This window comes from Podarcis pityusensis (genome assembly GCF_964106645.2).
Source record: "Podarcis pityusensis genome assembly, chromosome: 2".
NCBI classification, from domain to species: domain Eukaryota; kingdom Metazoa; phylum Chordata; class Lepidosauria; order Squamata; family Lacertidae; genus Podarcis; species Podarcis pityusensis.
In genome coordinates, this window is record NC_138029.1 from 24,081,566 (window position 1) to 24,106,054 (window position 24,489).

Genomic DNA, 24,489 nt, shown 5'->3' on the forward strand with positions numbered 1-24,489 from the left:
TGCAGTCCGCACCCCGAAAAGTCCGCAACCAGAACGGCGCTTCTGCACATGTGCGAAGCATGATAGAGTACTTCTGCGCATGCACAAACCCTGCAGAACGCTTCTGTGCATGTGTGAACTGTGCAGAATGTTTTTGCGCATGCGCGCGCAGCGAAACCCGGAAGTAAATACTTCCGGGTTTGCCGCATTCTTAACCCGAAAAAACGCAACATGAAGCATTCACAAGAAGAGGTATGACTGTATTTTCATCAGAGAAATGTTGGAGGGTATGGAGTAATGTGACCCCCGAGCCAAGGAGATAAGTAACTAAACAACCTTTAGAAGACACCTGAAGGTCCGTTCCCATGTGGCTAGACTTGACCTGTTGCCATTTTAATCCCCCTTTAAGAGTGCATTGCATTGTAATCAAAATGGCAGCAGGGGGTGAATGTGTGTGGGGCCTGCTTGCCTGCGGGTTCTGCCCCTAAGGATTGTTGGACACACTTAGTAACAACAACAACAACAAAACAACAATAATAAAAATAATAAATTTTATTTATACTCCGCCCTCCCCGGCCAGAGCTGGGCTCAGGGCGGCTAACACCAGTAAAATTACAATAAATACATAATAGGGGGGGAAACTCAATTTAAAATACAGGTTAAAACGCAATTTAAAATGCAGCCTAATTTTAAAAGTAGCTCCTAAATCAAAACTGTAAGGGGAGGGAAACAGAAAGGTCAGACTGAGTCCAAACCAAAGGCCAGGCGGAACAGCTCTGTCTTGCAGGCCCTGCGGAAAGATGTCAAGACCCGCAGGGCCCTAGTCTCTTGTGACAGAGTGTTCCACCAGGTCAGGGCCAGTACTGAAAGGCCCAGGCCCTAGTTGAGACTAATCTAACCACCTTGCGATCTGGGACCTCCAAAATGTTGTCATTTGTGGACCTTAAGGTACTCTGCAGGGGCCAGGAGAGGCGGTCCCGTAGGTATGTGGTTCCTAGGCCGCATAGGGCTTTAAAGGTCAAAACCACCTTAAACCTGACCCCGTACTCCACCAGGAGCCAGTGCAGTTGGTTAGGCACTTTGCCTGCCCCCCCCCATTTTATTTTAATTTATTAAAATCAATTCCTCCCAAAGGAGAGCATGGTGGCTCCAACAAGCTAATACAGGCCCTGGGACAGGTATTGCAGGAAAGTATTACATATTGAAGGGCATGCTGCAGGTATGCCACTGTGAATGGTGGGAAATTTCAAGAAGCGTAACAGAAAACACAAAACCAGAGCCTTGCTCCTTAGAAGACCAAGAGATTATTTGATGCCTCTTCTCGGTAGAATTTGACCAATTATAATTTAATTTCTCTTCCCAGTATAAAGCGGAAGGGAAGAAAATGGAGTATTAAGCATTTAGGGGGCCAGCTAATGGGCCATCGACTCTGAAAGGTTTTTCTGTAGGAAACCTTTAAAAAGAAAGTACAGTAAATTAAGACTGCTTTTAGTTTTCTAGAGTATGTTGCGCCCTCTGGTGATCATGTTCAGAAGTGCTCATATGGTTACTAAGTAAAGTGAGAAAGCTGCTGGAATTCCTTGTGTCTGATTTAAAAATACATCAGAAAGACATATAAAATAAAAAATAAAAATCCAGAGTGCCTAGATCCTAATGTCTTGAGATAAAAGGTGAGACACAGGCTGGAGGTGATGCTGGGCTGACTTTAGAACATGAAAATGCAAGATTATTTTTCAGTGTTCAAAAGCCTCCTCTTTGGTGTATGTAGGATGAGTTAAGAGACCTAAGGCTGTTGCCCTTCTTTCACTTGGGGCCATAGCTCAAAAGAGTGCAGCAGGTGCATTGCATCCAAAAAGTCCATGGTCTAATACCTGACATCTCCAATAAGCAGGATGTTTTGTTGTCACGGTCCGGGTTACAGGCAGTTGGAGTCCTGGCTTGGTACGTCAGGGCCAGGGTAGAGGTCAGGAAGTGGAAATCAGCAGTCCAGGGTTAGCAGTCCAGGGGTCAGGTAGCCAAGAGTCCAAGGGTCAGGATACCAGGAGTCAGGAAGCCAAAGCACAGCTAGGGTGGGTAGCACATTGCTGTAGCAAAGAGCCAGAGGGAAATGCTGGCCTTATATACCCCTCCCAGCCCTTGCCACCAGGTGCTACAAGCATAGCTGTCAACTTTTCCCTTTTCTTGCGAGGAATCCTATTTGGAATGAGGGAATTTCCCTCAAAAAACGGAAAACGTTGACAGCTATGGCTACCAGTCTTCGGTCAAGCCTCACCTGTGCGGCCGCGCCTTGCCCTTCCAGGCCAATCTCAGGAAGGCCCCAGTCCTGCGAGGCCCTACCAGTCACAGGGCCTAGCTCCTGCAGGCACTCCTGACATTTGTAGCAGGACCCAGATACAGTGGTACCTCAGGTTAAGTACTTAATTCGTTCTGGAGGTCCGTACTTAACCTGAAACTGTTCTTAACCTGAAGCACCACTTTAGCTAATGGGGCCTCCTGCTGCCGCCGTGCCGCCGGAGCACAATTTCTGTTCTCATCCTGAAGCAAAGTTCTTAACCTGAAGTACTATTTCTGGGTTAGCAGAGTCTGTAACCTGAAGCGTATGTAACCTGAGGTACCACTGTAATTGGTAGACAATGCCCCGCTGAGTATACAGGCATTGCATCAGAGCGGATTAAAGGTAACTCAGGAAATCCTGAACAATTGATAGGTAGCTGTGCGCTCCCACCCATGTGATGCATTTATTAATACTGACTGTATTCAGCATGATAAGCCTCGGTTTTTTATTTGATTTTCATTTCTTTGAAATCCTGCTCTTTAAGGATCTTAAACAAACATGCCACAGAACCTGGCTTTGTCTTTTATCAATATTCCTAGAGCCTCTAATGCAAGTAAGTTTGTATGAGCCAAGCCATCTTGGTTTCCCTTAATTACACTTGGCAGAACCTCAGACTTTTTAGAAACACACTTTGGGAAAACCAGTCTGAAAGCAGCAGAGTAATGTTCCGGCAGTTTCTCTTGGGCAACGATAAGAAATTACATGAGACGTGTCCGATGGCAAAAATCGTGCAGTATAATCTTAATTTTTTTACATATAAAAAAGTAGAAACATTTAAAAATGTTAAAATCAGAATGATATGCAATATGGATGGTTTGCTTATACAGAGAAAAATCTGTATCATTGAATTGAAGGAACATCTCTACCCTCATTGTTCAGCCTGGACACTGAGGTCCAGCTCTGAGGGCCTTCTGGAGGCTCCCTCCTTGTGAGAAGTGAGGTTACAGGGAACCAGGCAGAGGGCCTTCTCGGCAGTGGGGCCCAGCCTGTGGAACACCCTCCCTTCAGACGTCAAGGAAATAAACAACTACCGTGGAACCTCGGTTGTCAAACGTAATCCGTTCCGCAAGACCGCTTGACTTCCGAAATGTTCAACAACCGAGGCGCAATTGCCAGTTGGGAAAATCCATTGCAAAAATGGAGAAACGCACCTCAGAAGCCGTTCAACTTCCAAGGCGCATTCAAAAATGAAAGCATTCACTTCTGGGTTGTCGGCTTTTGAAAGCCGAAATGTTTGACTTTCGAAGCATTTGACAACTGAGGTTCTACTGTATCTGACTTTTAGAAGACATGTGAAGGCAGCTCTGTTTAGGGAAGTTTTTATGTTTGATGTTTTATTGTGTTTTTAATATTCTGTTGGGAGCTGCCCACAGTGGCTGGGGAAACTCAGCCAGATAGGCGGGGTATTATTATTATTATTATTATTATTATTATTATTACACACTTTATCAAAAGATCACATTTTATGGAGCACTATAATAAAAACATAATAACAGACAGCATATTAATAAAATAATCACAACAACAGTCCCCCACCCACAGCTCTAACTGGCCACAGATTATTTAATGGCCAAAGGCCTGGGTAAAGAGGAATGTTTTTATCTGGTGTCTAATGACATTGTACTGATGGTGCCAGGCGAGTCTCTCTGGGGAGAGCATTCCACAGACAGGGAGCCATCCCAAAAAAGACCCGTTCTTGTGTTGCCACCCTCCCAACCTCTCAAGGAGGGGGTAGATAGAGAAGTTCTTGGATGAGAAGGCCTTGGATGACAAGTTCTGGGTCCGGATCGGTTCATATGGGGAGAGGTGGTCCTTAAGGCGTTGGGGTCCTGATCCACGTAAGACTTTATATATATATATATTTTAAAGATTTTTATTATGATTTCAATAAGGAAGTTAAACAAACGAACAAAAAAAAGTAGAAATACAAAAATACATAATACATAATCCAAAAAGAAAAAGAAAATACAGAAAACAAAATACAAAAGAAACAAAAAAAGAACAGAACACTTAAAAACAATATCACTTTTCCATTTTCGTTTTTGAATTTACTTATTTTCTGGACTTAATCATACCTCTGAAGCCTTATTTACCTAGGGATCCATCAGCCACGCCATCCCCGGACCTTGGAGGGAACAAAAGTACCAGGAAAGCAAAATCTTCTTTGGAGAAAAAGTTTATTGAAATCTGTGCACAGAGACAATATCTGTACACAGAGACAACCAGCTGGATAGCTCCTGAAAATAGACTGGCTGTAAAGCAAGACACTTCAGCAAACTTTCTTATACTCTCTGAGCACTCTCCCCCCTCCCATACCTTCTCAAATTATTCCCTTACATGGCACATCTATATTGCTTGCTAAACACATTTTATTGCTTGCTAAACATTCCTCCCCTCTCCTTTGTACACGTGTCTTTTCTCATCTTTGCATTAGTAAGCATAAGACAGGAAAAGGGGCCTCTTTAGCAGGCCTGGTTAAATCTGCACTTTTGACCCGCCAGCCAAATTTAGCAGGTCTGGTTAGTTATTGCTAACAGCAGCGGTTTCTTGCTAGCTGGCTAGGCAGGAAACGAACTTTTGACCTGCCAGCCAAATTTTGCAAGCAGTCACTGGCGGTGTGCTAACTGTCTGGCCAAAATTTGCAGAAGTAAGATTAGCACAGGATTAGCACAGGAATTTACTGCAGATAGTATTTGAGAGCAACCTTTCTTAGGTACAGAGTTCTAAGCACAGAAAATATCGAGAGAAACCTTTTCCCATCTCCCTTTACCTCCCTCTTTTGTATTCCAGTCCAAATTGTTTGTCCAGCAATTTCTTTTCCACTTTTTTAATCCCAATCTTTAATCTTAATATAATATATAACACTTGAACTTCTTTAATTCTAATCTTTAATCTTAATGTAATATAACATTATAATCCTAATCTTTAATCTTAGTCTATCAATAACTTTAACCTGTACAGCTGGAAACCACTTATTTTCGATCCAACATCACTCTAACATTCTTTAATTTTGCATTGTTTCTGAAGATAATCTTTGAATTTCTTCCAATCTTCCTCCACCAACTCTTCTCCCTGGTCACGGATTCTACCAGTCATTTCCGCCAGTTCCATATAGTCCATCAGTTTCATCTCCCATTCCTCCAGCGTGGGAAGTTCTTGTGTCTTCCAATACTTTGCGATGAGTATTCTTGCTGCTGTTGTTGCATACATAAAGAAAGTTCTATCCTTTTTTAACACCATTTGGCCGACTATGCCCAGGAGAAAGGCCTCTGGTTTCTTAGGGAAGGTATATTTAAATACCTTTTTTAATTCATTATATATCATTTCCCAGAAAGCCTTGATCTTTGGGCACGTCCACCAGAGGTGAAAAAATGTACCTTCAATTTCTTTACATTTCCAACATTTGTTATCGGGCAAATGATAGATTTTTGCAAGCTTGACTGGGGTTATGTACCACCTGTATATCATTTTCATAATATTCTCTCTTAAGGCATTACATGCCGTAAATTTCATACCTGTGGTCCACAACTGTTCCCAGTCAGCAAAAATAATGTTATGTCCAACGTCCTGTGCCCATTTAATCATAGCCGATTTTACCGTTTCATCCTGAGTATTCCATTTCAGCAGCAAGTTATACATTCTTGACAAATTCTTAATTTTGGGTTCTAACAATTCTGTTTCTAACTTTGATCTTTCCACCTGGAAGCCAATTTTCTTGTCCAATTTAAATGCCTCCATTATCTGAAAATAATGAAGCCAGTCTCGCACTTTGTTTTTTAATTTTTCAAAACTCTGCAATTTCAGTCTATCTCCGTCTTGTTCCAAAATTTCCCAATATTTCGGCCATTTGACCTCCATATTGACCTTTCTCAAGGCTTTCGCTTCCATTGGTGACAGCCACCTTGGGGTTTTGTTTTCTAACAAGTCCTTATATCTTATCCAAACATTAAATAGTGCTTTCCTGACAATGTGGTTTCTAAATGCTTTATGTGCTTTGACCTTATCATACCATAAATATGCATGCCATCCAAATACATTGTTAAAACTTTCCAAGTCCAAAATGTCAGTGTTTTCAAGAAGTAGCCATTCTTTCAACCAGCAAAAGGCTGCTGATTCATAGTAAAGTTTGAGGTCTGGCAGGGCAAATCCGCCTCTTTCCTTTGCATCCGTTAGAATTTTAAATTTTATTCTGGGCTTCTTGCCCTGCCAGACAAATTTAGAAATATCTTTCTGCCACCTCTTGAAACAATCCATTTTGTCAACAATCTGCAAAGTTTGAAACAAAAACAACATTCTAGGCAATACATTCATTTTTATCGCAGCAATACGGCCTAGCAGTGAAAGCTTCAAATTTGACCAAATTTCTAAGTCTTTTTTCACTTCAGACCAACATTTTTCATAATTATCTTTAAATAAATTCCCATTTTTTGCTGTCATGTTAATCCCCAGGTATTTAACTTTCTTAACCACTGTTAAACCTATCTCATTCTGAAACCTCTCTCTTTCAAACGGTGTTAAATTTTTCTCTAAAACCTTGGTTTTTGACTTGTTCAATTTAAATCCTGCCACTTGACCAAATTCTTGAATCAGTTCTAGAACCCTTTTAGTACTAGATTCTGGCTCCTGTAATGTCAATACTAAGTGATCTGCAAATGCTCTCAATTTGTACTGTTTAGTTCCGACCTGTATACCTTTAACCGACTGGTCCCTTCTAATCATATTCAGCAGAACCTCCAGGACCGAAATAAAAAGAAGTGGGGAAATTGGGCAACCTTGTCGTGTCCCTTTTTCAATTTTAAGTTCTTCTGTCACAACATTATTTACAATTAGTTTAGCCTTTTGTTCTGAATAAATGGCACCTATACCATTCTCAAAACCTTGGCCTACCCCCATACCCTGTAGATTCTTCTTCATAAAATTCCAAGAGATATTGTCAAAGGCTTTCTCCGCGTCTACAAATATCAAAACTGCTTTAGTATTTATATTCACTTCTAATTTTTCCAAAATATCAATTATATTCCTCAAATTGTCAGACAAATGTCTTCCTGGGAGAAAGACTTTATAGGTCAGAACCAGCACTTTGAAGTGGGCCCCGAAACGAATTGGCAGCCAGCGAAGTTGGGACCAGGCTTGACTTTTTGCTTGCCTGGAAAGAGGACAGAGAGGAACATGTGAGTGTGAATGAACTAACCTACTGTACAAAGGGAAAATTCACACTTGTTGCATTGCCCACTTTTTTTGCCTCTTGCCCTGCCCACCACTGGATTGGTCCAGAGGGGAAAGTGGTCCTTAGGGAACCTTTTCATCCCATCTCTACCATAGCAGATACAGTACTTGTTCTGCTAGCACAGCAGCTGTGTATCTCTGCACCCCCATCATTGCATAATTGGTATCTAGGATTTTTCTGCCTGTTGTTAAAGCACAGCAAACAGGTATGTGTTGCAATAACTACTGAATAATACAGCAATATCTTTTCTTAAGGCTATAAGAACCGCACATTGTTTTTTAATATTAAAAAATACAACTTTCTTGTTGTGGTCTGGATATCGCTGGCAAATTTTCTGTATCCCAGAGCCATGGAAGCAATTTTTCTAATTATTCATCTGATCTTGTCGGCCAGATAATGTTTTGATCTGGCTAGTGATTCCACCCGCACCCCCAGTTAGGGCACTTTCCAAAACTTGGTTGTACCACTGTGAAATTGGCAGATGCTCTTTTAACTTCCAGCAACTGGCAATTAACATTCTAGCTTCTAGAATGACATGTCTCGTTGATATGTCACCAGGTGTTTATCAAAATAGTTTTTCTCTGAGTGGAAGAAACTCTTTCAGTTTTAAAGTGAGTTGATAACCAGTAATTAGTCTTATTTCAGAGATTATCATTGCCCAAAATAGTTTCAGTTTAGGGCACTCTAACCATATATGTTGGAGCCTTTGGTGAAGAGCCATAACTCATTGATGGAGCATGTGCTTTGCATTCAAAAGGTCTCAGATTCAGTCCAGATGAAGTCACATTTTTTGTTGCCTTAGAAAACACATATTGTTGATTATACCTGAAGGAGCATTTCCACCCCTGTCGTTCAGCCCGGACACTGAGATCCAGCTCCAAGGGCCTTCTAGCGGTTCCCTCACTGAGAGAGGTGAAGTAACAGGGAACAAGGCAGAGGGCCTTCTCGGTAGTGGCGCCCGCCCTGTGGTTCGCCCTCCCATCAGACGTCAAGGATATAAATAAATATACAGCTGAAGGCAGCCCTGTACTGGGAGGTTTTTTTTATTTTTGGTATTTTATTATGTTTTTATATATGTTGGAAGCTGCCCAGAGTGGCTGGGGCAACACAGCCAGATGGGTGAGTTATAAAAAGAAGAAGAGGAGGAGGAGGAGGAGGAGCTTTTTTCTGAAAAGGAAACAGAGGCCTGCTAAGAAAGAAATATCTGTCCTAGATTTCAGGTCCCCAGCACACAATTCTGTCTCCCGCCATTATGGCAGTTTATTGGACCCTTTGAGAGCTGTAAAAGCCCTTCACAAAAAGATCTGTAAAACTGTCTCCTTCTTCTTTCTTCTTTCTCCTCCTCCTTCTCCATTTTATTCATAATTCATACTTGCTCCCTACCAACCCCTTTCTTACCTTGGGCTGCAGCTCCCTTCCGGCATCATTTATTCTTTTCAACAGGTTGGACACTGTAAGTGCTGAGCTATTCTGCCTTCTCTCTGTCACCTGAATAGCATTTCTCCATCTTCTCCACACAGAAGACCTATTATTTCTTGTCCTTCATCTTGCTTCAAACATAGAAGAAACATGCCTGTCAACTGTCCCAGAATATGTGGGACATCTGTCCTAAGAAGAATGGCAACTTAAGTTGAATATACACAACTTGCAGACTTAACATATAGAATAAGAGAACAAGAAGCACATATGTTTAAAGACTGGAAAACGTTTATTGAATATATGGGGAATACCGGTGTACAGCTGAAAATGCTGGCAGCATTAAGATAAATTCAACAGTGTAAACAAGTTTTGATGGATGCAATGATAGAATACTGAATGGTATAGTTTTTGTAAAATATGCAGGGATTTATGATATGTAAAATGAACCATGGAAATAGAAGGGAAGTCATTGATATCTTAAGGATGTAGAATAGTATTTTAAATTGTAAAACAGAAAAGTTTATTTTATTCTCATATGTGTGTGTGCGTGTGTGTGTGTGTGTGTGCGCACGCGTGTGTGTGTGTGTGTGTGTGTGTGTGAATAAAATATGGGACTTCCTGTTTTTTCTCAAGAGAGGACAGTGGCCTCCGCAACCTCATGCAATTTGGGGCTGCACTGGTTTTTTTGGGGGGGGGACTGGTGCCCCAAGGCACACATTTTCCTAGGAAGGGAACTATACCTGGGGTGCCACCACAAAAAAGGCCTTGCTCTGTGCTCCTACCAACATAACTTCCTTTGGTGGTTAGTCCCTCTGAAGCAGATCTTACAAGTAAAGAAACAACACTGAAACATTTTAAGCTACTAATATGAGCATAGCCTGAGTCTAGACTCCTAACAAAGGGATCATCATGTGCCAAGCCAGACATGACCTCTACCCACCCTCTCCCAGCTTACAACACTAGCAAATATTGCTCTGGTCAGTGACATTATCACTCTTGCTCTTGAGAAGAAAAGAGAAACTTGGCTAATCTTAAGGCTTGGGTAAGAAGAAACAACCTACAGTATCGCCTTTCAACCATCCCACCTCCGCACCTGATAAAGATTGGGTAATTGAACATTCTGTCCAGAAAGGTACAGTGTACAAAAGATTCCCAAACAAGAGTGAACTGGAGCTTTAAGTGGCTTTTAAAAAAAAAGTATTGCAAAATGTTCTGCACACCGTTGCTTGTTCAGTCTGTTTACCCTGCAGGTTTCGGGAATCCCTCTTTTCCCCTCCTTTTGTTTACGAGAATCAAAATAAATATGGGAAGTTAATATTTAGCCTTCCATTCTGTTTATTTTTCGGAGGCAAAGGACTGAGTTTGGACCCATTTGGGCAGCCTGTAACGAAGCAACAATGTCTCCTGTCCCACTAATCTTCTGGATGGTTGTTTTAGCCCACACTGTTCTTGCAGGACGTGGTAAGCATCTCTAATATTTTAACAGGACAAAAAGCAAACAAACCGGTCTGTGATAGCTTAGAGACTGAAATGTAATGTAGTATGAGATTTTGCAAGTAATAACCCATTTTTTCCTGGTGTTCATAGGAGCCAGCTCCTAGGGGCTGCAGGGGCTTCACCCCCCCCCCATAAAATATTTGAGGGGACTGGGCCTCCACAAAGTTGATGGGCATTCCCATTCAAATGCTGTGTGTGCACTGCGTCATGGGACTGATTATGCAGGGCAGGGCTAACCTGGGCAAGATGTTTCCTATGCTCTGAAGAGTAGTGTGCCTTAATTTCTGTTGGAGCATGCTGGAAGGGACGTGGGTGGCGCTGTGGGTTAAACCACAGAGCCTAGGACTTGCTGATCAGAAGGTTGGCAGTTTGAATCCCCGCGACGGGGTGAGCTCCCATTGCTCGGTCCCTTCTCCTGCCAACCTAGCAGTTGGAAAGTGCATCAAAGTGCAAATAGATAAATAGGTACCTCTCTGGTGGGAAGGTAAACGGCATTTCCGTGTGCTGCTCTGGTTCTCCAGAAGTAGCTTAGTCATGCTGGCCACATGACCCGGAAGCTGTACGCCGGCTCCCTCGGCCAATAAAGTGAGATGAGTGCCGCAACCCCAGAGTTGGCCACGACTGGACCTAATGGTCTTTCTTGGTCTTTTTTATGCTGGAATGTCACAATATGATCTAAGTCTAACAAGTCACTGAATTTGACCTGCTTTGCTTAGTATGCATCTGCTTCCATCATTTAATTCAGTTCAGGTGTGTTAACCTGGTATATCATGTGAGGCATGTGTTGTAAAAATAAAGACGCCAGCATATGAGAGAAGCTAACTTGACTTTACCTCTCTTAGCAAAAATTTAGCTGCTGGCACTTGTCAGAGAGCCGTAGCCTCATGAACTATGGATTAACTAAATCCCCTTTGCAAATCTGATTGCACAGGTTATAAATGTGTGGCAAAATCTGGGAAACTGAATTAGTTCGGTATTAATTTCAAGCCTACATTTCTGAAAGCTTTCCTGCTTCTGCTTCTGCATCATCATAAATGGATTGTTAGAATATTAATTTTTAAAAGGCCAGAGTTCAGAGAGCAAGCCATGATGTAGCCTTTAGCAGAAAAAAGTCACATAAAAAGTCAGTGGTAAATATTGTAACATGGTTGTGATTTATTTATTTAGTGGATAGCACCGGGCATGACTTCAGGGACATCAGATGTTTGAAAAGAAGGTGGGGAGATATTCACAAGGGCAGCTATAGTTCTGTGAGTGGGCCCTCAAAGAATCCAGTAAAAGAAAGGTGATTTTGGTCGGTGCATTCTTATTGATAAAGCTTTCAGCCAAATAACTGGTGAATTATTTTCCCATCAGCACGTGTAGCAAATGGGTCAAGTGTAGATCTTCTCCCTGCCAATTTTCCAGTTTTTTTGGTGGGAGGAACCATATCCTTTCCCCCTCTTTCCTTTGAATTACTCTGAGCAGTAGTTCTAGCTGGTGGCTATAGTCAAGTGCCCGAGGGTCAACTTCATACACTGATGGAGGTTGATGCAGGATTAAAATGGATCACAGTCCTGCTGCCAGTTATGCCTTCAGTACACCACCTTTATGTGATGAACCAAAGGCACAATGTGCTCATATTATTATTACCTGTTTATTTGGTTGCTTCAAAACATGGGGATGCTATAGCTGTTAATGAATACAAAGCCTGATAAATAAAGTACGGTACTTGGTGTCTTCTAGTCTGTCCCAGACCACCTGAAATACCATTGGCTACTGCTGACATACAGAAGGAAGAATTCAATATGGGAGAGGAAATTACATACCACTGTAACCCTGGTTATGTGCCTTACTCAGGCTCAAGGAGCTATACATGCCCTTGGTCTGGTAGATGGCCTATTGTTACATTTAGATGTATACGTAAGTACATTCTTTCTATAATGTGTCTTGCTGGTTTTTTTGCTTACCATAACCTATTCGAGTAAGAACTATTCATTTTACAAAATACAAAGCAAACCTTGTATTGTGGTACCTCGGGTTACGTACACTTCAGGTTACAGACGCTTCAGGTTGCAGACTCCGCCAACTCAGAAATATTACCTCGGGTTAAGAACTTTGCTTCAGGATGAGAACAGAAATCGTGCTCCGGCAACGCGGCAGCAGCGGGAGGCCCCGTTAGCTAAAGTGGTGCTTCAGGTTAAGAACAGTTTCAGGTAAAGACCTCCAGAACGAATTAAGTTCTTAACCCAAGGTACCACTGTATTTAGTTTGTATACAGAATCTGTCTGTCTTCAGAAACCTTTCTCTCTAATGCTTGATATCTTGTCCCTACTACCTCAGCAAAAGTATGAGAATTATATTTTATTAACTTCACACTGGAAGAGGCAATACATTATACTCACAGGGTGTGTTTTAGAGCTCAGTTGCGGTAACACTTTGCCACAACAGCTATTTCAAGCACGTGTAATAAGCTTCTGATTTCTGCATTGAAATCACCTGGATATCAGTGTAGATACATCATCACCATCACCATCATAATTTCTATTGTTTATACTCTGCCATTCTGGCTAGGTTGCCCCAGGCACTCTGGGCGGCTTCCCACACATAAAAACATAATAAAACGTCAAACATTAAAAACTTACTGATACAAGGATGCCTTAAGATTTCTTCTAGAAGTTGTGTAGTCCTTTATGTCCTTGACATCTGATGGGAGGGCATTCCACAGAGAGGGCACCACTGCCGAGAAAGCCCTCTGCCTGGTTCTCTGTAACTTCACTTCTCACAGTGAGGGAACTGCCAGAAGGTCCTCAGAGCTGGACCTCAGTGTCCAGGCTGAAAAATAGGGGTGGGGATGCTCCTTCAGGTATATAGGGCCAAGGCTGTTTAGGGCTTTAAAGGGTCAGAAACACCACTCAGAAACATACTGGGAGCCAGTGAAGATCCTTTAGGATCAGTGTTATATGGTCCTGGCAGCTGCTCTCAGTTACAAGTCTAGCTGTTACATTCTGGATTAGTTTTAGTTTCTGAGTCAACTTCAAAGGTAGCTCCATGTAGAGAACATTGCAGTAGCCCAAGATAACCAGAGCATATACCACTTTGGCAAGACAGAGATGGTGATGTGGTTAAATATAATAGTTTCAAGAAAGTAATATTTAAATGTTTTAACTCAACCTACTGCAAGATGATGTTTGGATAGAAATCTCAACAAGCACAGATTTCCTGGCATAGGCCATTTCTCAAGGTGACCAAAAGCTATCTGTATTCTGTATTCCAGCCTAAAGCTGGATTGAATAAATCAAGGAAAATAACGCACATCTAGGAAAATCAGGAAGAAAGGTGCAACTATCTTACCCAAGAAAGGAAACTAGCTGGGACTTTTCTGATTCGATGAGATTTAAAGAAAAAACAAGAAAGAGACAAGAATACATGTGGTTGGTCATAGAATCATAGTACAGTCGTACCTTGGAAGCTGAAGAAAATCCGTTCTGGAGGTCCATTCGACTTCCAAAACGTTTGACAACCAAGGCGTGGCTTCTGATTGGCTGCAGGAGCTTTCTGCATGCAATCAGAAGCCGCGGAGCCACATCGGACATTCGGCTTCCAAAGAACATTCACAGATCGGAACACTCACTTCTGGGTTTGCAGTGTTTGAGAGCCAAAACATTGAACTCGCAAGTCGTTTGGCTTCCAAGGTACGACTGTATTGTAGAGTGGAAAGTACCCCAAGGGTCATTTAGTCCAATGCAGGAAATGTCTGAATCCTGTCCACATCCTCTAGCTATGCAACCTTTTAAAATATCCATACAACAAGCAGTCCTCAGTGGTACATCCCCTCAATTTGTAATAGCTGTGGAATCCAAGGTAGAACAAACCCAAGTAGCGTTGTGCTGTGTTTCACAGCATAGTCACAATGGACCACAAAGTGGTCCGTTTATCGCCATCATATGTTGATCATCCCTTCTAAATAGTTCCTGAGAATTGCTTTTAACAGCTATGCAATGGGCAGAAACAATAGTTAAAGCTTTCCTTGCAAAGATGGGAAAAGCTGTCACTATTGCTTTCTGCCTGCCATGTGGTTGTTAAAAGCATTTCTAAGGGAGGGTCCCTCGTAACGTGAGCCTTGTACAAAACTGAAGTAAGGCAAACAGTTCTGAATGTGACTTTATGATGTGTGACAGGAACAGCTTTTGCACTGCAAGTTGCATCAGAGAAACAACTTAGGAACATTTGAATGCATTATTTCTGTTTTGCCAGTATTGTACGCTGGTTTCAGGAGAGTGGCGAGTCCTACATATCAACTGCTTCCTGATATATTTAACTGCAGGCACCAAAAATTAAACACAGTAGGGTCTCAGACATGCAAAAACAGGTACCTGACCACCACTTTTACTCTGTAGGAGTCCATACTATTTAGGGATTTGATGTACTCTTCACGTGGTCACACGCTTAAGTTCATTGGGTGCTAATCTATCCCCAAGAGATTGTTGTGATTAAAATACGCAGTGGCTCTTTTGGAATGACTTGAATGCCTCTGTTCTGGAAATGAACAAAAATAATGAAACATTGTCTTATACTAAAACAGCAAAAAAATGTTACTACCCTGGACCTTTGGAAAATGGAGAGACCGAACATACAGACCTCACCTACCAGAGTTCTATAAGGTTTTCGTGTCATCCAGGGTAAGTTGTGCGGCGGTGTTCTATTTAAAGGAGCGATTCCAATCCCATGGATTTTCGCTGTCCCTGCCAGGGACAGGTAGCATATAGGCAAGAAGATTAAAACCTCCACGTCCTGCATATGGATCTGGAGAATGTTATGTTATTTTGTCTGAAAAGAAATAAGAACAAATAAACTGTAGTTACAACAAATATCCATGCCCAAATGTCAAAAAGCTTGGCAAGGGCTGCTGAATCTCATTCCAGTGGATGAGATTGCTCTTACTTGGCCATCTGTTGGTGTAGGAGTATGTAAGCTTCTGATTTAACACAGAATTGTTCAGTGAGTTATATGTAGCTTAGGCTATATTACACATTTTGGTGTTAATTGGCAAAAGTGAGAATAGCCTCAAAGGTGACTCTTGGCAATTTTCTAAGTATCTATAAAGTGTGAAGTAAAAGAAACAGCACCAAAATCAAGGCCATCACTGGGCCATATTAAAAACTCCATGTGGGATACCCAACCCAGCTGGTTTTGGGTTTTTTTGTCAATCACGAGTGCAAAATATTTTTTAAAACTGCTGTTATAGATGTGTTTTATTTCTCAGGTATATTCTTCAAGGGAAGGAAACCGCCCAATGCCTGGCAGATGGACAGTGGAGTGAAAAATTACCCAAATGCCAACGTATGTGAGAAATGGGTTCGTTTTGTGTATGAAGATGTGTTGGGCCGACTGACCTACTCATGGGGGTATCAAATGTAGCAACTTTTGTACATGTGTAATGTTAAGACATCCTGGATAAAGGTCTGGGTATCGTGATGTCTTGGAACCAGGTTATTTGAAGGACTGCCTGAACTCCTGTCAGATTAGCTAATCATGGAGGCCTTGCTTGTGGGCCCGCTGGGTAAGGTCCAAGGTCCATCAGGTTGGTGCTTGCAGGAGATAAGAGCTTCTCAGTGACGGAATTCCCTTCGCACAGGAAGTGCGCTTAGCTCAATTGTTTTTAAATGACACACAGAAAAACCCAGCTTTTCACATTCACTTTTAACTGATTAATTTGAGGTTCGTCTAGGGTATTAAGCATGATTTAACAGCTGGTGCTGTTTTTCTGTTCTATTTTCTATAATACAGCTACTTTTTAGAGAGAATTGTGAAATTTTCTTTTCATGTGTGTTTATGATATGAACAACCTGTGTGGTCTTGAAAGGTTATGTACAATTTCTTAAATAGATACTGTATGGGTACCTTTTCCATTCAAAACAGTAGAGTCATACTCTCAATATAGATAATTGTACAGTGCTTCTACATCCCCCCCCCCATCTGTTCTGGATTACCTCTCAATTCACTGCAGATGATTGTGTGTGTTTGTGTGTGCAGGAGGAAAATTCTTTTCCCAGAGTGGAAGTCATTCTGCGTCTGCAATTATTTCATTGGATTCAATCCATTGATCTCACACAGCACTTTTGATAGCCACATATTGCGAAGTACCCAATCTCTTCTCCGCCCCTATTTCCATATTTTTCATATGCTTCTGTGTTCCTGATACATCTCCCAATGATAAAAGAGATATAATCTGAGCAAGCAGCTTGCATTTTAAACTCACCTAAATCATAGCACCATCATGACTACAGGAATAATTTTTTTTATTGCTGATTCTATTTCGTTGCAGAAAAGGTTCGTGTATTTTAAAAATGTAAATAATAAAATGAGTTTCTGCAATCAGGCCAATATCTAGCCAGCCGTACTCTTAACAGGGCTTGTTTCTCCTGCTTTACAGGTAGTCATTGGGGGCAGGGGGAATCCAGCAAGGCCCTTGATTTTGGCTCTGAGGTTCAGCTCTAGCTGCAACACTGCTTTCAAGCAAGCCTGTGCAGAGCTTGTCTAAGGCCTGGGGTGAGAGTCTTGTTAGAATAAAGTTATAAACATTCCTGGCATGACAGCGTAAACCTCCTTAGCCCTCCAAGGCCAAGGCAATGTGTACCCAGCTGCCCCACACTCTGCATGGGCCTGCTTTCAAGTATAGTCATACCTTGGAAGTCAAACACAATCCGTTCTGGAAGTCCATTCGACTTCCAAAATGTTCGGAAACCAAAGTGCGGCTTCTGATTGGCTGCAGGAAGCTCCTGCAGCCAATCGGAAGCAGCGGAAGCCATGTCGGACGTTCGGCTTCCAAAAATAGTTCGCAAACCAGAACACTCGCTTCCAGGTTTGCGGCGTTCGGGAGCCAAAACGTTCGAGAACTAAGCTGTTTGAAAACCAAGGTACAACTGTATTAGAACTCTCTCTCAGTTCTTAGAAAGAGAAACCTTTTTTAAAAAAAAATGATGGGGAAGACACTTGTTTTATTTTCTCTTTGTAAGAAATGAATCAGCATCACCCTTGGTGGTGAGTTATGTGAAGTACCAATTATATCCCATGTATATTTGAAGTCCCCTCCCCTTTAATCCCTGAATGGCTACATTTCCCACTGATCTTTTACAATATCCGTGAAACTAATTTTGGCTAAACATATCCAAAAGTGAGCTTCAATATAGGAACAGAAATATATTAGGGGCCTCAGTGTGTTTTGGGGGAAAGCCTGCAGACTTGGTGTACAGTTGCCGTGTTTTGGTCTTTCACATTTACAATTCTCTTTAAGAGAAGTGCACTAGATGCCCACTCAAACCTTCCAGCCACCTTAGCTTATGTTAACTAATCAAGAGATTTTTTTTTACAGGCGAAGCAAATACTCCGACGTATCAGAATGAATTCCTTAAGAACAGGAGTGTTTTATAAGATATTTAGCCAAATAGGCACAAGAGTAAAGTTTTTACACTGCGTCAAATAAATTTGCTTTTTTCCTTTTTCCTCCAGCTGTCGTTTGTCCTCCACCTCCAGTTTCTGAATTTGGAGCCCTTTCTTACCGTAAACTTGTGCCTGGAAATGTATCAGTCTTCCAAGACGTAATCAAGTTTGAGTGCTTACCGCCTCTTGCTTTGTTTGGAAACGAAACAGCCAAATGTCTGGCCAGTGGAAACTGGAGTGAACTACCTGAATGCAGGTGTAAGTCCTCTAAATATAATGTTGCTATTTGAAAGACTGCTTGGGTATGCAAATTCTCTCTTTTTGCCTTCCCCCCATGGCCTCTAAACCATAGCAATCTTTTTCTTCCCCCTAACACAGCCGTAGAATGTCCATATCCAGAGCAAATAGAAAATGGGTTTATAAACTTTGCTCTTCGTCGTACTTACAAATACAAAGAATCTGTGCAATATGGCTGTAATCCTCCATATGTACTGGATGGGGCTTCAGAATCCAGTTGTGAAAAAACAGGAACCTGGTCAACGAAACCAGCTTGCAGAGGTAAAACTTAGCATCTGATGTATCTAACCATACGGCGGCTTTTCATTTTTGAAAAAGTGACCCAGGGAGGAATTCAGCATAGCACTAGAGCAATTGTTTTCTGAGCGCAAGCTTTTCAGTTTGCCAAATAGAATGATCCCTTTCCTTCTCCCTTTGTGCACTGTTCTGGTAATTCTACAAAACCGCACACTCCTATCAGTTTCAGGGAGCGAAGGGGTGCATTTGAGGGGGGGGAGCCTTGTTGTGGACATTCTCGTATGGCCTTCCACAAGCGGAATTAGTTAGTGGAATCCCGTTCCCAGCTTTTTGGATATCTTTATGTCATAAAGCTTATGTATTTTTCATGCAATCATAAATGTCAGCCGGTTGTGAGACAATGAACCTAGACTGTAAATACAAATCAGTGTTGCCTGTTGTGCTGTATATGAATTCAGCATCTGTAAGCTCATAACTCTTGAGCTACCCTCTGTATAGATGCCCATTAGGACTCCCCTGCCAAGTTGTTATGTGTGCCTACCTTAACAAGAACAATTTCACAGTACAACGTGAACACATCCGGGTTGCAGTCTAGGCAAAGCTTCTTGTTGTTGTTTAGTCGTTTAGTCGTGTCCGACTCTTCGTGACCCCATGGACCAGAGCACACCAGGCACTCCTGTCTTCCACTGCCTCCCGCAGTTTGGTCAAACTCATGCTGGTAGCTTCGAGAACACTGTCCAACCATCTCGTCCTCTGTCGTCCCCTTCTCCTTGTGTCCTCAATCTTTCCCAACATCAGGGACTTTTCCAGGGAGTCTTCTCTTCTCATGAGGTGGCCAAAGTATTGGAGCCTCAGCTTCAGGATCTCTCCTTCCAGTGAGCACTCAGGGCTGATTTCCTTCAGAATGGATAGGTTTGATCTTCTTGCAGTCCATGGGACTCTCAAGAGTCTCCTCCAGCACCATAATTCAAAAGCATCAATTCTTTGGCAATCAGCCTTCTTTATGGTCCAGCTCTCACGTCCATACATCACTACTGGGAAAACCAAAGCTAGATGTTATTAATGTGGTCCATTGTTTTGAGTGGGGCTTAGAAACATTTACCAGACCCTTAAATATATTACATGTATATTTATAATGATATGTAATAGTTATCTACAATAGGTGTAATCTTACAGTTGTCAGTAGTAGACATCGCTTCTTGCACGTGATCTGCTGCTTAAGAACATGTAAGCAATGCTAGAGGGACAGAACCCTTTTGTCAATGCAGATAGAAGAGGTTGCTAGGAAAATAACAATGATTACTTGAGGAGGCTCTATCAGGCCAATTTCCCTTGATTTATTCATAAAGTCATTTGTCTGAATAATGATGTCATTCACCCCATAAGTGCATTTGTATTATTGCTGAAGCATCTGACTGATCCAAGATATGTGCTTGTTCAACCATACTGTTCGTATCTCTTTCCCACCCCCTTGTAGCACCATGTGCCATACCAGTAAAAAGGGCTACAGTATTATACAATGAGCAGAAACTAAAGGTGCAAGACCATCTCAGGGATGGAATAAAACATGGTGAGACCATCTGGTTTTTCTGCAAAAATAAAGAACAGCAGTGTAGTTACACGGTACCAACTCAGTGCATAGATGGCACTCTTTCGGTCCCTGCCTGTTTCAAAGGTAAGATCAAGCTGGGTTTTCCACCCCCTTTTTGTAAAATAAAATTTTAAAAATCATTTCTTGTGGTCTATACAAGCAAGTCCATACAAGCAAGCCTAGCTCCTCCGTCCTGGGTAGAATCTACATACGTTAAAAATGTTGTGAAAATGCTTTTTTTAAACAAAAAATTGTTTTGAAAAATGCATTAAATTTGCTTTAGCTCACAGTCACCATCTAGTGTCACAACTGAATATTGCACTTTACAACACATTCAAAACGCTTTACAGTGGTACCTCGGGTTAAGTACTTAATTCGTTCTGGAGGTCCGTTCTTAACCTGAAACTGTTCTTAACCTGAAGCACCACTTTAGCTAATGGGGCCTCCCGCTGCTGCCGGCACGCGATTTCCGTTCTCATCCTGAAGCAAAGTTCTTAACCCGAGGTACTATTTTTGGGTTAGCAGAGTCTGTAACCTGAAGTGTCTGTAACCTGAAGCGTATGTAACCCGAGGTACCACTGTACTTGCAGCTGTATAGCTGAGTCCCTAATCTCTCCTAAACAGCAATGGAAGTAGAGCAGGGGTCAGCAAACTTTTTCAGCAGGGGGCCGGTCCACTGTCCCTCAGACCTTGTGGGGGGCAGGACTATATATTTTTTGGGGGGGGGGATGAACGAATTCCTATGCCCCACAAATAACCCAGAGATGCATTTTAAATAAAAGGACACATTCTACTCATGTTAAAACATGCTGATTCCCGGACTGTCCGCGGGCCGGATTTAGAAGGTGATTGGGCCGGATCCGGCCCCCGGGCCTTAGTTTGCCTACCCATGGAGCAAAGCACTAAAAGTACTGATATTGGTTTCAGTCTACAGAACTGACCTGATGGACCCGTGTTGTAGATATTTTTTTTTGCACTTAACAGAGCCAGTGTAAAGGGTTAGCCCATGTAGTTGAGCATCTGGCAAGGGCCCACATCCCTGCAGGGTTAGCCCACTGATGAGAGCCCCATGAAATGATCTATCTGAGGGTCCTACAAACTCAGAGCTGGTCATTTTTTTAAAAAGCCAAGTCTACAGTGGTATCTCAGGTTAAGTACTTAATTCGTTCTGGAGGTCCATTCTTAACCTGAAACTGTTCTTAACCTGAAGCACCACTTTAGCTAATGGGGCCTCCTGCTGCTGCTGCGCCGCCGGAGCACGATTTCTGTTCTCATCCTGAAGCAAAGTTCTTAACCCGAGGTACTATTTCTGGGTTAGCGGAGTCTGTAACCTGAAGCGTCTGTAACCCGAGGTACCACTGTATTGCATTCCGATTTTCCCAGACAAAAAGGAAATGGCTTTGTCTGCGAAATAGTTATTTGCATTAGATTCCGGCCCAAACATCCAATGCTGCATTTAGCATATATGTAAATAAGAATCTAATTAAGACAAAACAACCAAGGTGGTTATTTTCTACAGTGTTCATATCCTGAGAGCAGTGCTTTTTTCTGGGGGGACACCCCCCCTAAACATTTTGTGAATCTTTGTACTTTTGTCCATTTACTGTATTAATTTCCCCTGATTTGAACTATAAAATGGTGATTTTCTTGAGTCAAAATGAGAGTACCCCTAAACATTTTTTTAAAGAAAGAAAAAAGCACTGCCTAAGAGACAGCTCCCATCCTTGCCTAGCACAGAGCTTGGATAAGTGGCATAAGAGAAGAATTTAGGTTATCCACCTGCCTAATTTATTTCCTTCCTAAATTGACTTCAGAAACACTGGCTGATATACAAATCAATATGGCTAACCTGATCCAAAACACCCACCCACCCCACTCACACACGAAAACAAAGATCACCACAGCCAATCACAAACAAACAATCACACCCTAGGCCAACCCCAACCTCTCTCACCACCGAAGGAACACAAGTGAACAACACAAACAACGCTGACACCAAACACTACATACATTAAGCATAATAGAAACATCGCCACCCGACCCCACCCCCACCCATCTACCCTCCCTCCACCCCCCTTTCCCCCCCTTTTTTTCTTCTCCCCCTAATGTCTCAACAAATGAAACAGATTTGTAAAAATGTTACATGGAAAAAAATACGAGGCATTATACTTACTTTTGTAAAACAAGAAAATCCTTAATATTTTTTTTTTTTTAAAAGAAACACTGGCTGACTCTTTTCACTTCAGGGCTGGTATTAGAGAAGCATAGTTCTTGAGCCCAAATATATATGTAGAGGAAAGCGCGAAATTATGTATAAACATATAAACAAATTCAGGTGGCAAGCACATACAAGGGGCTGTATCAAACATGGGTTCCATGAACTGACTTCTGCTCAGAAATTATTTTCCTCCACCTAAAGGCTCTCCAAAGGGTTGGGAGAACCTACCAAACATTGCAGGCTGTCTTATGGGGCTACAGTGGGGAAGGGAATCGACTGAAATCAGGAACTTTGTGTGAGCACTGCACAATTCCTATGCCAGATTTCCAGCAATTCCTTTCTTTTTGTGGGGCATAGGAGGCTGTAGCTGGGAGGACAAGATCTCAGTATTCCCCCGCCCCCCCCAATGATTAAACCTTAATAATTTTATTTGGTATAGCTTTATTTGGAAAAAGAAAAATGCTATACTTTTGCCTGTTAATATACTAAGTTGCTTCATCTTTTGCATGGACTGATGATCACTGTTCTGCCCATCTGTACACAAAGCATATGAATGTATGTGTATCATATTTTGAGTTACAAGTATCTTAACGAAATGTTCATTTTTTCTTTAATAGAACGTGGGTGGCTTTCAACCTTGGTGAAAACAGATGTAGCAGACATGACACCATGCGAGAATATCAGTTGAAGAGGATATCTCCAAGTGTTGTTTGAAAAAAGATGCACATGAATGGTACAAGAGAGTTCCTTCTAGATAAAACCTACATGCAATGCAAGCACAACCCTACCAGCGTATTCTAAACTGCCCCTTTAAAGCAACTTTCCATCAAAATTGCCTTTAAGCTACATCATCTTGTGCTAATTTTGTCCTCATTCTTTCTAAGAAACATGCTTTTAGCCTGCCTACAGGAAATAAACATGTAGCAGTTAACATACAGTTGAAAAGCTGCGTGAACCAGCAATAGTTGATTGCTCTGTTAATGTAACCAGGGTCTCTCTTTGTGGCAAATCAGTTTCAAGTATGATGTAATTACATAATATTGCATTATTAGGTTTTAAATAATTTTCTTGATGAAAATGTTGTTAATTTGTGAGCTGGGCTAGAAAGGGCTAGCAACAAAGGGAGCTGACTACTGTTTTCTCCAGACTTCACCCAGCACAAGCACATCAGGGTATCTGCTACCTGAATGATCCGCTGTAGCCTTGTGGAATGGAACTTACCCCAGGAAACACAGCCTGTGGAGACAATCATTGCCCCTTGTAGCTGGGCTAGGAGGAAAAACATCTGGGTTTTGAAACAAGATCTCTCTCATCCCTGTGTATCTTGAAAGACATACCTGTGGCAGGCTCACAGTGTTCGTCTGTGTGTCTATCCATGCTCCCAGGTGCAGCATGAGCTGTGCAGGTGTCAGCTGGCTATTTTTTAGATTAATGTGGAAACAGTCCCCAGTCCCCTCCAGATCCTGCTGTCCCTGGGAGCCTGGTCTGATCAGGATGTTGGCTAAATAAGCAAATGCATGGACCACCTATTTCCTCAGACAGGCCACAACTGCTACAAATACCTACATGAATACACTCGGTGCTGCACACAAGCCAAATCAGGAGAGTTGTATTCATAGTGAAGTCCCTGGTATGCAAATCTCACATACTGGTGATGAAGCTGATGAAGTAGTATGTGAAGACAGGCCTCTGTGAGATCCAATGTGGCTTGGGGCTTTTCAGTACAGTGGTACCTCAGGTTAAGAACTTAATTCATTCCGGAGGTCCGCACTTAACCTGAAATTGTTCTTAACCTGAGGCACCACTTTAGCTAATGGGGCTTCTTGCTGCCTCTGCGCCGCTGGCGCACGATTTCTGTTCTCATCCTGAGATAAAGTTCTTAGCCCGAGGTACTATTTCTGGGTTAGCAGAGTCTGCAACCTGAAGCGCCTGTAACCTGAGGTACCACTGTATTGTCTTTGACCCACTTTGGATTCAGAATTGCCCTCCAGTCCCCAATTTCCTGGGAATGGAGACTAGAATGGAATAGCAGGCATGGCACCGGGAAAACAGGCTCTATCATTTATATGCTTCTCAGATTCTTGATGGCATCAGCTATTATTTCTGAAGCCTTTTGGACCTGAGGGAGGAGAAGGAATAAGGTAGGAGAATTGGGCAAGTTCAAACTGGTGTCCTTCTCTGACAATGGCCAAGGTCCATTGATCCCTGTTGGTGCTGAGCCACAATGAAGCAAAGTGCTGGAGTTCTGGTCAGGCCTGTAGCTGGTG

General features: G+C 42.1%; 1 protein-coding gene across 1 annotated transcript; it reads left to right on the forward strand.

Annotated features, from left to right (window-relative positions):
• Positions 1-888: 888 nt before the first annotated feature.
• Positions 889-23,300, forward strand: APOH (apolipoprotein H). The gene is made up of 9 exons (XM_080994842.1): positions 889-962; positions 10,309-10,421; positions 12,183-12,359; positions 15,022-15,118; positions 15,703-15,779; positions 17,949-18,137; positions 18,258-18,437; positions 19,891-20,088; positions 22,840-23,300. Exons 1-9 carry the CDS (start codon positions 904-906, stop codon positions 22,908-22,910), a joined length of 1,161 nt encoding a protein of 386 aa, XP_080850968.1. The 5' UTR covers positions 889-903; the 3' UTR covers positions 22,911-23,300.
• Positions 23,301-24,489: the final 1,189 nt, after the last annotated feature.